Source organism: Balaenoptera physalus (genome assembly GCF_965194825.1).
Source record: "Balaenoptera physalus genome assembly, chromosome: 3".
Taxonomy (NCBI): Eukaryota; Metazoa; Chordata; class Mammalia; order Artiodactyla; family Balaenopteridae; genus Balaenoptera; species Balaenoptera physalus.
In genome coordinates, this window is record NC_138890.1 from 68,302,847 (window position 1) to 68,317,495 (window position 14,649).

Here is a 14,649-nt window from a genome sequence, read left to right on the forward strand (position 1 = left end):
AGGCAGAGTTGAATGCATACTTTTTTTGTGGAAGACTGCCTGATGAATGTTTGTGTGGTAAATATTTTTAAAGTCCTGTTTTTAAGTGCCAGGGATAAAAGATTAAAGTTCTTAGGGGAGGAGATGGGCAAGTACACAGACAAAATACAGCCTGGTTAAGTACTGTGATAGTTGCACATATCAGGTGCTCAGGAGTTTTGTAGGAGGGCTGTTGGGAGAGAGGAGTAAAGGGTAGGCAGGTGTCATTCAAATTGTTTTAGAAAAGGGAACCCTGACATGAGTATAGATTTGAATATATAAAAGTTAGGTGAAGAAGGAACAATGTGTTTGCTGAAAAGGGAACAGCATTTTCCAAGGCCACAAGATGAGCTTGGTATGAACATGCAAGTTGCCTGCATAGCTGGAACATTGGGACAAGAATAAGTAGTAAAATAGGTGAGGCTGCAGGCATGGTCAGGATCCAGAACATGAAGGACTGTGTTCTCCTTGTTAAGGAGTTTGTATTTTCTTTTTAGAAAGATCACTCTGGCAGCACTCTGAAGAATGGATTACAGGGGGCCAGACTAGAGGCAAGAAGGCTGTTTTCTGTTACCCAGTAAGAAATAATCCCTAAATTGCTCCAGTTGAGATGGTGAGCAGAGATGTTTAGAAAGTAGGATTGATAGATTTCTTACCAGAGCCATTGAAGGCGAGTACTGTCACCTAAATCAGGGAACCGAGGAGCAAGACACAGCTAGGGGTACAGATAATCAGTTTAACTTTGGATATTTGCACTTGAGATGCTGAGAGGTCACACAGGTGAAAGTGTTCATTGTGCAGTAGAAAGTGTAGGTTGTTTATTACTTCTCCATTTATTAGCTGGTATTATGTACAGAAGAACTTTCCCCACTTGCTCCTCTTCTCCTTCTCTAAAAAAAAAAAAAAAACCACTGAATTCAAGGATTATTTTTGTATTTTTAATATTGTCATTATTCTTTTTGATTCTTAGGTTGCCCCAAATTCAGCCACTAGGAGCCCTTTCTAAGTCAGCTGCTGTGTCCTTTTGGCATGACGCAGTAGTCTTTAAGTAATACCTTACTTTCTGACCCAAAAAGGTGTTCCAGGCTTTTACTTTCCTTGCCCTACTACTGAAATCAGCCGTTTATGGGCTTGGCCAAAAAGTTCGTTCGGTGTTTTCCCTACGATGGCTCGCTTAGTTGTCTTTATCTTCATGTGAAACAATTTTGTTAGATTGTATTGTGATAGCTGTCATGTCAGTGTGCATTTAAAAAAAAACATCAAAATTGGTGAATTTTTGTGTAGCCATTTTAATATTGAAGATGGAAGAAAACAACTTTTTTGGCGTATTATGCTTTATTATTTAAAGAAAGGTAAAAACGCAACTGAAACACAAAAAAAGATTTGTGCAGTGTATGGAGAAGGTGCTGTGGCTGATCGAACATGTCAAAAGTGGTTTGTGAAGTTTGGTGCTGGAGGTTTCTTGCTGGACGATGCTCCACGGTCAGGTAGACCAATTGAAGTTGATAGCGATCAAATCGAGACATTAATTGAGAACAATCAACGTTATACCATGCTGGAGATAGCCAACATATTCAAGATATCCAAATCTTAAGCGTTGAAAATCATTTGCACCAGCCTGGTTATGTGAATCACTTTGATGTTCCACATGTAAGTTAAGCGAAAAAAATCTTCTTGACTGTATTACCGCATGCAATTCTCTACTTAAACATAATGAAAACGTTCCATTTTTAAAACAAATTGTGACGGGAGATGAAAAGCGGATACTGTACAGTAATGTGGAGCAGAAGAGATCGTGAGGCAAGCTAAATGAACCACCACCAACCACACCAGAGGCCGGTCTTCATCCAAAGAAGGTGATGTTGTGCATATGGTGGGATTGGAAGGGAGTCCTCTCTTATGAGCTCCTTCCAGGAAACCAGACGATTAATTCCAACAAGTACTGCTCCCAGTTAGACCAACTGAAAGCGGCACTCGACGAAAAGCGTCCAGAATTAGTCAACAGAAAACACATTATCTTCCATCAGGATACCGCGAGACCACATGATTTTTTTTATGACCAGGTAAGAACTGTTATAGCTTGGCTGGGAAGTTCTGATTCATCCGCCGTATTCACCAGACATGGCACCTTCAGATTTCCATTTATTTCGGTCTTTACAAAATTCTCTTAATGGAAAAAATTTCCATTCCCTGGAAGACTGTAAAAGGCACCTGGAACAGTTCTTTGCTCAAAAAGATAAAAAGTTTTGGAAAGATGGAATTATGAAGTTGCCTGAAAAATGTCAGAAGGCAGTGGAACAAAACAGTGAATACATAGTTCAACAAAGTTCTTGGTGAAAATGAAAAATGTGTATTTTATTTTTCCTTAAAAGCCGAAGGAACTTTTGGCCAACCGAATATCTGAGGAACCTGGGTTTCTTTTAGTAGGAAATGGTATTTAGAATCCACGGTCTGGGCTCCAGGTGTGGTAAGTGTTATATAGCCCTTTATTGCCATTTTGCAGAATATATTTACACCTTCACGGATGATAAAACCAATGGAATGGAATTCTGTGTTTAATGTATGGGCTTGTTAACTTGGAGATATTGTTGAAAATCTTTAAAATAGCTTTAATTGTCTGCTGAATATAATTTAACCTTTGTAATTTTATAATACACATTTGTTACCATGTGATAGTGTCCATGCTACACATTTAACAGGTATTTTATGTTTAAAAGGAAGCAGTTTATCATTCCTATTGTACAAAAAATAAATGTTAAGCAAATTATCCAATGTTACATGGTTAGTAACTGATAGAGGCAGAATTTGAAACCACAGTTGTCTCCACAGTCCAAGTTTTTAACCACATTGTTAGGCTGAAGGCAGCCTAACGATAATTTGGGGAAGATTCTTCAGCATAAGTTTTGATTATACAACTACAGCTGCAGAATATGTATATCTTGGGATTGAATCTGTACTAACCATAGAGATCCATTCTGAGAGTTTTTTTATTGTTAAAATTGCTGGGATAACGAGTAAAATATCTTGGTTAATGAGTGTTTGAGATACTTGATGTTGTATTGTAAGTTGTATGTGATGATTTAAGCATATCATAGATAAGAAATAAACTGGTTTTAGACTTTGAGAAACAAAAAATTCAGAATTGCTCTAAGCATTCCACTTTGAGTTTTCCAAGTTTTGGTTGGTTTTATAAGCATGTGTAGAGCAGCCGAATTGAGAGATGGAGTTGCTGAGAGAAGCGTACTGCTTGGTACAGTGTTGACGAAGGGGATAGAAATCCCAAAGTGCTTAATTAGAAGTGTATACTTAGCAGAATTATTAATTCCTCATACATACAGAGCTGCAAATATGAATTGAATATTTCATTTAACAGTGAAATTGGAAAGTCATAGAAGATGCCTACAGTGAATGCATTAGGTATGGATCATTTGAAGGGCAGTTTGTAGGATGGCAGTGGTCTCACCCACCTCAGCTTGCCCACCTTCACTCATGTAGCTGACTGGCTGAGAGGGTATGGCTGATATGTTTTAGGAAGCGCTGAGTCATCACCGCTTCCTCACCTTCTTTTTTGCCCAAGTGGAACTTATTATTTTTATTCCCTAATCCTGAGTTGATATTTGTTCTTCTAATACCCCTGGATAATTTCTGCAGTATTTTGTAGTTACAGAACCAGTGGCTGATCTAGGTGTTACTGATCTGGAATGTCATAAATTCTGAGTTTTTTCATCTTCCTCATGATTTCCCTCTTTCACGTTGAGTAGAGCAGCTTTCAAGTGCACACTAAGTAATTAACATCACTTTGAATATAGCATTTAAATTTTTTATTACCAAGAAATATCTGTAAGATTTCCAGTCTGTCTCTGTCAGGGTTGTTTGTTTGTTTGTTTTGGCTTTCTATAATAGCTTTTATGGATCTTGGACATACCAAAAGCCTAACAGATAGTTCAATACCTTTAGCCTGTCTCAGAGATAATTGGTACAGAGACCACAAGAAACCCCTTTCTTTTTTTTTTCCAGGCAGGAATTAACACTTTATTTTTTTTTTTAACATCTTTATTGGAGTATAATTGCTTTACAATGGTGTGTTAGTTTCTGCTCTATAACAGAGTGAATCAGCTATACATATACATATATCCCCATATCTCCTCCCTCTTGCGTCTCCCTCCCACCTTCCCTATCCCACCCCTCTAGGTGGTCACAACGCACCAAGCTGATCTCCCTGTGCTATGTGGCTGCTTCCCATTAGCTATCTGTTTTACATTTGGTAGTGTATATATACCCATGCCACTCTCTCGCTTCGTCCCAGCTTACCCTTCCCCCTCCCCGTGTCCTCAAGTCCATTTTCTATGTCTGTGTCTTTATTCCTGTCCTGCCCATAGGTTCTTCAGAACCTTTTTTTTTTTTTTTTAAGATTCCATATATATGTGTTAGCATACGGTATTTGTTTTTCTTTTTCTGACTTACTTCACTCTGTATGACAGTCTCTAGGTCCATCCACCTCACTACAAATAACTCAGTTTCGAAGAAACCCCTTTCTAAGACTAGCATTACACAGTCAACAACTATCAATACTTTCTGTCCTGTGTAAACCAAAACCATAACCACTCACATCATATGAGAGAATTAATCAGTTTGCTACTACAACCATCCTTTGTTCTGGGAGATTATTTTCTGTCCTTTCATAAATGCTTAACATCTTGTGACCCTAAAACCAGGTGCACTGGAGGGACCAGGATTTACTAGACATCTCAGTGCTTGTGTTCCTCCTCGTTAATAGGTTATCAGCCAGATAACCCAAGTGGCATAGATCCTACCAATAAGCCACTTGTTCTAAACTTTCTGTGCATCAGAACCACCTGTAGGGCTCATTAAACCACAGATAGCTAGGTCCTACTCCAAGCGATTCTGATTCACTAGGTCTGGGATGGAATCTGAGAATTTGCATTTTTGCCAAGTTCCCAAGTGATGCTGATGGTGCTACTATAAGGGTCTTTCGGGGTTGTTACTTATATGTAGCGGAACCCAGTTCTGGTCAATTTAAAGAAAAGGAATTTATTAAAAGGATAGTGGGTAGCTACAGAATTGTTGGGAGTGCTGGAGAAATAGACTTGGGGCTAGACAATTATGATCCATACTCCTTATCACATATTTGGTAAAGATACTACTGCTGCTAGCACTGAACACAGTGGATACCACAACTTGCACTGCTGAACATCTATACTGTGCACTGCATGTGTTCACAGACCCTTCAACCACTAGCTGCCAAAGTGGATTCCGGATAGTTCTTGCTTCTCGGTATCACTAGATGAACAGTTTATTATGAGTATATGTGATTGGTAGTGCTTGGATCATTTGCCTGTGCCATAGTTTTATGGAAGGTTGGATAAGTGAAAATCTGATATACTCAGTTTCCACCAAAACTCATAAGTTGAGGTATTTGCTGAAGAGGTGTTTATTCATGGTTTGACTTCTTTGTTAGATATTTTTAACCATATGCATTAGGAGTTGACAGAGTATTGCCTGGGAACCAAATTAGCCTACCAACTGTTTTGTAAATAAAGGTTTATTGGAATGTGCCCACACCCATTCATTTACCTTTTTTTTTTTTTTTTTTTGGTTGTTTTCATGCTACAAAGGCAAAGTGGATTAGTACTTGTGACAAAAACTGTATGACCCAGAAAACCTAGAATATTTATTATCTGACCCTTTATAGAAAAAGTTCGCCAACCCCGGATAGGAGTAATCCTAATACTTCTATTCAAATCCATGCGGTCACCATTTATAGATGCTGTTGGAGAACTGCGTGTAAGATGGCCAAATTGTCAAAGACTGGAGACAAATAAAGGACAAACTTTTAGATAATTTGAAGGACTTTTAGAATCTAAAGTTCATCAACTTTGTCAGACTGTCTTCGGGCAGAGAACTGGAGAACCACGTGTATATTTCAAAACTTGTAAATTATGTTCTCACTTAGACTTTAAAATTGAAAAGTGAATTCCTAATTCTTTGTCAGCTATTCATGGCATCATCAGTGGTGTCCCAGAGATGTCCTCTGACTTGAAAACAGAGGAAATGATATGACATAATTCAGTTGAGGATCTCAGGAAATTCTGGGACTCCTGGACTCTAGCCTACCCTCACTGGGCAGGTCAAGTTATGGACTTCTAATTCTGTTTGCCATGACATAACCTTTTCAGTTTTCAGACCTTGTTTGCCACTAAAACAAAATTGTCTTGACGTTAGAAAATAACAAGCACGTTTCCATGGGATAGGCATTTTGTGGGTGTCTGACCAGGTTATGATGACTTTTAATTCAAAGGATGGGGCCCCAGCAGCTGTGTTTGTAGAATATGACTACACCTACCAACCACTGTTTTGGAAGTTCTAGCTCATGCATTAAAGCTAGGGAAAAAAAAAAAAAGTACGTACATACATAGATTGGGGAGGAAATACTAGTGTTCTTGTTCACAGGAGATGTTACTGCATATGTAGAAAATCCAAAAGAATCTACAAACTATGAAATTTATTAAGGTTTATAGTATACATCTTAAACTTATCACAATCAGCCTTCAAGTGATATTATACTATTTCTTATATAAGAACCTTACAATATTATACTTCCATTTTTACCTCCTGGTCTTTGTGCTGTTGTGATGCATTTTACTTGTACACATAAATAAATCTCATAATACATTGTTGTTGTTGTTGCTGTTTCTTTAAATAGTCAATTGTCTTTTAAATAATTAGAAAAAAGATTTATATTTACCCATGTAGTTACCATTTCCAGTTTTCTTCATTCCTTTGTGTAGCTCCAGATTTCCATATTGTATTGTGTTCCTCTTTTATGAATGACTTTTAACATTTTTTGTAGAGCAGGTGTGCTGGTGATTGACTGACTCAACCTTTGTATATATGAAAAATATTTTGCCTTCCTCTTTGAAAGTATTTTGACTGGGAATAGTATTCTAGACTGATAGTTTTTTTCTTTTGTGACTTTAAAGGTGTTACTACAGTGTTGTCTGGATTGCATTGTTTCTGACTAGAAGTGTTCTGTATTCTAATGATCTCGCTGTGTAATTTATCTTCTTTCTCTAGCTGCTTTTATAATTTTATCATTTTTTAAGCAATTTGATTATGATCTTTGCTGTTGTTTATTTTATATTTCGTGTGCTTGAGTTTTGTTGAGCTTCATGGATGTGCAAGTTTATAGTTTTTATCAAATATGGAAGATTTTCCACTATTCTCCAAATTGTTTTTTTGTTCTTTGTCTTCTTCACAGTGACTCCAGTTATACTTCTGTTAGGCCTGCTTGAAGTTGATGCCTATCTCACTGTTCACATTTTTGTGCTCTGTTCATATTTTTTTCCATCTTTTCTCCCTGTGTTTTATTTATTTATATTTTTTAATCGAAGTATAGTTGATTTACAATATTATACAGTGTTAGATCATACATACAACATAGCAATTCAGTATTTTTGTAGATTATACTCCATTTAAAGTTATTATAAAATATTGGCTGTATTCCCTGTGCTGTACATTACATCTTTGTATCTTATTTATTTTATATTTAGTAGTTTGTACCTTTTAATCTCCTACCCCTATCTTGCCTCTCTCCCCACTGGTAACAACTAGTTTGTTCTCTGTATCCATGAGTCTGTTTCTGTTTTGTTATATGTATTCATTTGTTTTACTTTTTAGATCCCACATGTAAGTGATAACATGCAATATTTGTCTTTCTCTGTCTGATTTATTTCACTAAGCATAATACCCTCCAGGTCCATCCATGTTGTTACAAATGGCAAAATTTCATTCCTTTTCATGGCTGAGCAGTATTCCATTGTGTGTGTGTGAGCGCACACATACGTACACATACTACGTCGTCTTTATCCATTCATCTGTTGATGGACACTTAGTTGCTTCCGTATCTTGGCTGTTGTAAATAATGCTGCTATGAACATTGGGTGCATGTACCTCTTTGAATTAGTGTTTTAATTTTCTTCAGATGTATACCTAGAAGTGGAATTGCTGGATCTTATGGTAGTTCTATTTTTAGTTTTTGAAGGAACCTCCATACTGTTTTCCATAGTGGCTGCACCAATTTATATTCCCTTTCCTTACTAGGGCTCCCTTTTCCCCACATCCTTGCCAAGATTTGTTATTTGTGATCTTTCTGCTGATAGCTGTTCTGACAGGAGCGAGGTGGTATATAATTATGGTTTTGATTTGCATTTCTCTGATGATTAGTGATGTTGAGCGTCTTTCCATATGCCTCTCATCTGTATATCTTCTTTGGAAGAATGTCTTTCATGTCTTTTTCTTCTGCCCATTTTCTCATTGAGTTGTTTGTTTCTTTGATACTGAATTATGTGAGCTGTTTATATATTTTGGATATTAACCCCTTGTTGGTCATATCATTTGTAGATATTTTCTCTCATTCAGCAGTCAATTGTCTTTTTGTTTTGTCGATGGTTTCCTTTGCTGTGCAAAAGCTCTTATGTCTAATTAGGTCCAATTTGTTTATTTTTGCTTTTGTTTCTGTTGCCTTAGGATACAAAAAAAATATTGCTGTGATTTATGTCAGAGTGTTCTGCCTATGTTCTCTTCTAGGAGTTTATGGTTTCAGGTCTTACAGTTAGGTCTTTAATCCATTTTGAGTTTATTTTTGTATATGGTGTGAGGAGATGTCCTAATCTCATTCTTTTACATGTAGCTGTCCAGTTTTCCCAGCATGGCTTACTGAAGAGATTGTCTTTTCCCCATTGAATATTCTTGCCCCCTTTGACTTAGATTACTTGGCCATAGGTATGTGGGTTTATATTTGGGCTCTCTATTCCATTTCATTGATCTATGTGTCCTTTTTTTGAGCCAGTATCATCCTGTTTTGATTACTGTTACTTTGTAGTATAGTCTGAAGTGAGGGAGCATGATACCTCAAGCTTTGTTCTTTTTTCTCAAGGTTGCTTTGGCTATTCAGGTTCTTTTGTGGTTCCATATAAGTTTTAGGATTATTTGTTCTAGTTCTGTGAAAAATGTCATGGGTATTTTGATAGGGATTGTATTAAATCTGTAGATTGCTTTGAGCAGTATGGACATTTTAACAATATTAATTCTTCCAGTCCATGAGCACAGGATATCTTTCCATTTCTTTGTATCATCTTCAGTTTCCTTTATCAGTGTTTTATAGTTTTCAGCATATGGGTCTTTCACCTCCTTGGTGAAGTTTATTCCTAGATTTTATTCTTTTCATGCAGTTTCAAATGCAGTTGTTTTCTTGCTTTCTCTTTCTGATAGTTCATTATTATTAGTGTATAGAAAAGCCACAGATTTCTGTATATTAATCTTATATTCTGCAACTTTATTGAATTCATTTATTCTAATAGTTTTTTTGGTGGAAATTTTATAGAGTTTTCTATATAAAATATGACATCATCTGCAGATAGTGACAGTTTTTCTTCTCTTCCAATTTAGATGCCTTTTATGTCTTTTTTTCTTGTCTGATTGCTGTGACTAGGACTTCCAATACTATGTTAAATACAAGTGGCAGGAATCGGCATCCTTGTCCCAAGTTTCCAAGGTTCGAGAGCAGAAGTCCTGAAGGTTAGGTCTGAGCTGGTTCCATTTTCTCTAAGTGTGTGCTCCCCGCCAGCAACCTCGGCATTTTTGCCCCAGAGGGTAGCAGTACTGGACCATGAGAGGCTAGAGTGGGCAGTCGATGTGGGTCAAGGTGCACACTGGGGCAGTCCCAGCACACTGGAGTTGCAGACTGCTTCTGATCTGCTGTCCCCACGAATGCCAGTAATGGTTGCCCTCACCCCATTCAGATGCAGTGCTGGGTCTGAGCTGGCTCTGTCTGCCACAGCTGTCTACTCTACTTGGCTATGGCAGCCTTCACCCTAGTGGGGAGCTGTGCCATGGAGCAAGAGGGGCTGAAGCGGCCCTCAGCATGAGCCAGGGTGCACGTTTGGGCAGATGCAGGAAGCCAGCTAGAGTACCTGGCATTTTCAGTTGCTTTCTCCACCCTGTTTGGAGAGAAACCAAGCACGTGGGTGCTCTTCACTAGCAACATCTAGATTTCTCACAGCCACCCTGCTAGTCCCACTGGTCTTCAGGTCAGCCAAGAGGACTTATCTTTCTGGTGTTGGACCCCAGGGCTGAGTTTCCTAATATGTGGTTCACACCCCTCACTGTTTGGGGAGGGTCCCTGAGCCCATGCAGTCCCCCTCCTTTGCTGTGTCCCCTCCTAGGGGCACAGGTCCTCACCTGATTGCTTCTCCTCTTTTCTTACCTGATTTCATGTGGATCTTTCATTACAGCCTTGGTTGTATAAGAGCCTTTCTGCCAGTCTCCAGTTTGTTTTCAGTGAGAGTTGCTCCACATGTACAATAGATGTATTTTTGATGTGTTCATTGGGGGAAGTGAGCTCTGAATCCTCCTACTCCACCATCTTGATCTCCTTCCCCCATGTATTTTATTTTTTATTTCTATTTTTGTGTCTTTAAGTTTTTAAATCTTTTCTTCTACAATGTCTTAATGTGCCACTTATCCCATCCAGTGTATTTTACATCTCAGTGTTGTTTTCATATCTGGAATTTTTTTTTAGTGCCCTTTCTAATGTAGTTAATCTTTTCTATATTTTCTTGAACATATGGAATATAGCTTTAGTAAGTTTTTAAATGTCTTTTTGTACTAATTGTGTTATCTGGTAATTACTGAGTTGGTTTTGATTTTTTCTCTCTTCCTTATGGGTCATTTTTCCTGTTTCTTTTCATGCCTGGTGATTTTTAATGGAGTACCAGAGATGGTGAATTTTACTTTTTTATGTGCTGGGTATATTTTATTTCCTGTAAATATTCTTCTGGGACACAGGTAATTTGGAAATCATATGACCCTTTGGGGCTCTTTTTTGAGCTATGCTACGTAGCACCAGAGTAGCATTTAGTGCAGTGTTAATTTTGCCCAGTACTGAATCCAAAGGCTTTTGAGTACTCTACTAAATGCGTCCTGAATTATGAGATTTTTTCCACTCTCCCTGGGGAATAGTAACTCTTCTGGTCCCTGTGTGAGTTTTGGGTGTTGTTCCGTTTAATCCAAGAAGTTTAAACCTCAGAACTGTTGATGTTTTGGCCCAGAGAATGCTTTTATTCTGGGGCCTTGTCTTGGGCATCATAGGATATTTAACAGCATCTCTGGCTTATAGTCATGTGATGCTAGTAGTGCTCCGCCTTCCCCTCTGAAAATTATGACAGCCCCAAATGTCTCCAGATATCACTATGTCACCCAGGGGGCAAAATCAGTCTTGATTGAGGACCACTACTCTAATCCTTTCAGATGGTTCTTTTCCTGAGTTCAGGTATTTCTTCATGTACATGGAAAGATCAGTACTCAACCTAGACTCAAGTGAGACCCTCTGTAGGTCTTCAGAACATTCATTCTTTCTGTGTAGTATGCGCTCTCTCTGTCCGGCTCTGCAAACTTGAGCTACCTTCTACTCTGCAGGTGGCCAGCTACTTCTTCTCAAGATACCACCAGGCAGTAAGTTATGATAATTATATGAATCACCTCATTCGTTTCCCATCTCTCAAATGTCACTGTCTTTTTTTCGTAATGCCTTATCTCTTGAAAAATGTTGTTTCATTTATTTATTATGATTTTTAGTGGTTTTAGATGGAAGGTAAGTCCAATCCTTCTTATTCCATCTTGAATGAAAGCTGAAGTCTCAAAAGTTTGTCTTTTACTTTGGAAGGTATGTTTTGTAATGCTCCTGACCACTGCACCCCCGAAAACATTAAAGTGGCAGGTCTTTGAGCCCTCATAGAGTTAATATCTCACTTCCAGGAGTTCAAGTGTGTTACCCAAGACTCCAGGGTACCAGCCACTCCTTGCTCATTCTCTTGTTCATTCTTTTCAGTCAGCAAAATACATACGTAATGTGTCAGGTGGTCTAGATGGCTTCAGGTTATATTATGGTAGAGACTGAGAAAGTTGAAATAGCCCTTAGGCAAAACTGTAAGTTAATATTGTCCTGCACGACTGCCAACTGTTTCTTGTACTTTTTACTTTAGTAACTGGAATGGAAAAGAATACATTCACCAAATCAATACCTTAAGCTTAATTAATCATTCCTTCAACAATATTATGTCTGGGACTTGCAGCTGTGCCCAGAGCTAAAATTTAGTTAAGTCTATGACAGTCTGTAGTCATTTTTTAGGATCTGTCTGATTTTTGCAGATGATGCATGAGAAGGACTGTCACCCCTGCATACTTTTAAGCCTTTACTGGCGGCCCTAGTCTTTGCTTCTTTGCCTCTTTGGAAAAGCAATATTGTCTTTTATTTACTATCTTGTTCTGGGGAATGGGGCAGTTTCAGAGGTTTCCACTTGACTTTTTCCACTATGACAGCTTTTACCGCATAGGTTCCTTTGTGGGAGTTATTCTAACTGCCAGATAAATAAATTCTAGTTATAAACTTGGGGAGTAGAGAGAGACAAGACTATTAGGTGGGTCTGCAGGCTCAGTGAGCTCACTGTGAGCCAGACTTTTTCCAGGACTCTGTTTCTGACCTCAGCTCAGAAAGTTTTGGCTAGGAGGTTGTTTCTTTTGCCCCACAGAACCTCAACTTGGATCATTCTCTTAGTTCCATTCAGCTGGTAGCTGGTCTGGTCTAAGAAGGAATCACATATCCAGTTCCTTGGTGCTGTTTCATGTGGCCTTTCTCTTTCAATGAGGCTATTTTGGGCTTCCTCACAAGATTGGTGCTCTCAGGGTATTTGAATCTTAGAATTTACACGACCTCACTTCTGGCACATTCTTTGGGTCAGAACAAATCACAGGACCAACCCAGATTCATGCAGAGGGCACCTAGATTCCTACTTTTGATGAGGGAGTGACAAGGTCTCATTGCAAAAGAGCATATGGGATAAGACATATCATTGTAGCCCTCTTTGGAAGTACAGTTCATCATATCGCTGCTCCATCTGTTGTCTTATAGAATTTTATAGACCTTTTTTAGGTCTATAGACTCATTTGCTGTGGTTTCCTCTTTTAATCTATTCATCTCTTTTTTTTATATATATATACTTAAAAATCTTTTTCCCTCTTATTTTGGTAAGGATTTAGCAGAGATGTGTGTGGTCATTGAATCCATCATGGTTAATTGGCAGTTGTAAGCTTTGGAATCAGAGATTATTGCTTTTTTTCTTAGAGCTTCCTTGTTGTCTTAGTAGCATATTGGGGAAAAAAGTTGTCGTATGTGTCTTTTCTTTTTTTCTCTCTGTCATTTGATAATTCTCTTGTCTAGTTATATATCAAAGAGAGTAGTGTTTGGGAGCAGTGTGCCCTGGTATAAAGGCATTACTCCTTGTAAGAGAATAAGGAGGTAAATTTTACGTAGAGAATTTAAGCTTCTTTATAATCACTGTGCACCAACATTCTGTGGTAAAATACTCTTTTCTGTCAGGAATGTTCCCTGCTTCCACATTTACCTTTTGCTATGCCATTGCTCTTAGCTGAGGTTATACTATACTACTATACTTTATTAACTTGGGTTTATTAATATCTAATTATCTGAATGAGGGCTAGAGAAATGTTCCCCAGTTCTTTCAGAAAGTGAACAATAGCATTGTCCCATTGGACGTCAGTTTTGTTTAGTGGTAGATTAATACCACCTTGAATCTGTTTAAAAAGAGGGTTTTTTTAGAAAATCATATTTTAAGAGGAATATTGACAAACAGAATCATCTCCAGAGGAGATCAGTTAGGATGCTTAAAGATCTGGAACCTGCAAATATTTAGACTTTGTTATCTGGAGGAAAAAAAAAAAGACTTAAAAGAAGATAGGATAACTGTTTTCAAATATTTGGAAGTCACTAAAGAAGAAAGATTGCATCTGTTTAGAAATGAAATAGACTTTTATATGAAATAATGAGTTTTTGATTTCTGCGTTGTTTGAGTAGAGGTTGTCAGCCATACTGAGGAGGGGTTCCTGTGTGAGTTGAGGGAACTCTTCTAAACCTTTTCAGATCTATTGTAATTCAGAGATTTTGTGACTCTTCTGTAGTTAACAGTTGTGTCATAAATGGTTGTTTGCTTAAAATCAGAATTGTGGGATATCATTATATTTTAAAAAGTATATTTGAAAATTAATCTAAAATCTTTTCTGTTCTACAGGACTTAAATACTATTTATTCTTATCTTCATGGAATGGAAATATTATCAAATCTCAGGGAACATCAGCTTAGGTAAGTGTGATGCTGTGTTTAAGAGCATGTGCTAAGGAGTTATTCAAATGAGTTTGGATAGATAGTTGCAGGGACCAAATCATTTAGGGGCTTTTTATAGGATATGCAAAGAAATTGGCCTTTCTCATTCCAGTTTTCCTTAGCCCTGAGACTTTGAGCAGGTCTAAACATCTAAGCTGCAGTTTTGTCTTCCATAAAATAGGGATAAAAAGATTACCTTTGTTACAGCATTTTGAAGATTAAATGAGACTATTTAAAGCAAAGTGCAGTGCTCAGTATGTGCTAGCTAGTGAAAACAGAACTTTCTCTTTGTAGTTTGTATTGATATTTATTGTATCAAATGCTTGAGATGGGCATGGTATGATGTAGTGTTATATTAAAGTGGAAGGAGCAAG

The 14,649-nt window shown here is 37.8% G+C and overlaps 1 protein-coding gene across 10 annotated transcripts in view; it reads left to right on the forward strand.

Moving 5' to 3' along the window:
• Window positions 1-14,649, forward strand: part of RAPGEF6 (Rap guanine nucleotide exchange factor 6) — a 247,099-nt gene that overhangs the window by 17,285 nt on the left and 215,165 nt on the right. For 9 of the 10 annotated variants that reach the window (XM_082457818.1, XM_082457826.1, XM_082457821.1 and 6 more), the window contains exon 2: window positions 14,184-14,254. In XM_082457818.1, coding sequence (XP_082313944.1) covers window positions 14,184-14,254 — 71 coding nt within the window. Of the gene's footprint in view, window positions 1-14,183; window positions 14,255-14,649 lie in introns of those variants that run through there. The other variant, XM_082457825.1, reaches the window with a different exon arrangement.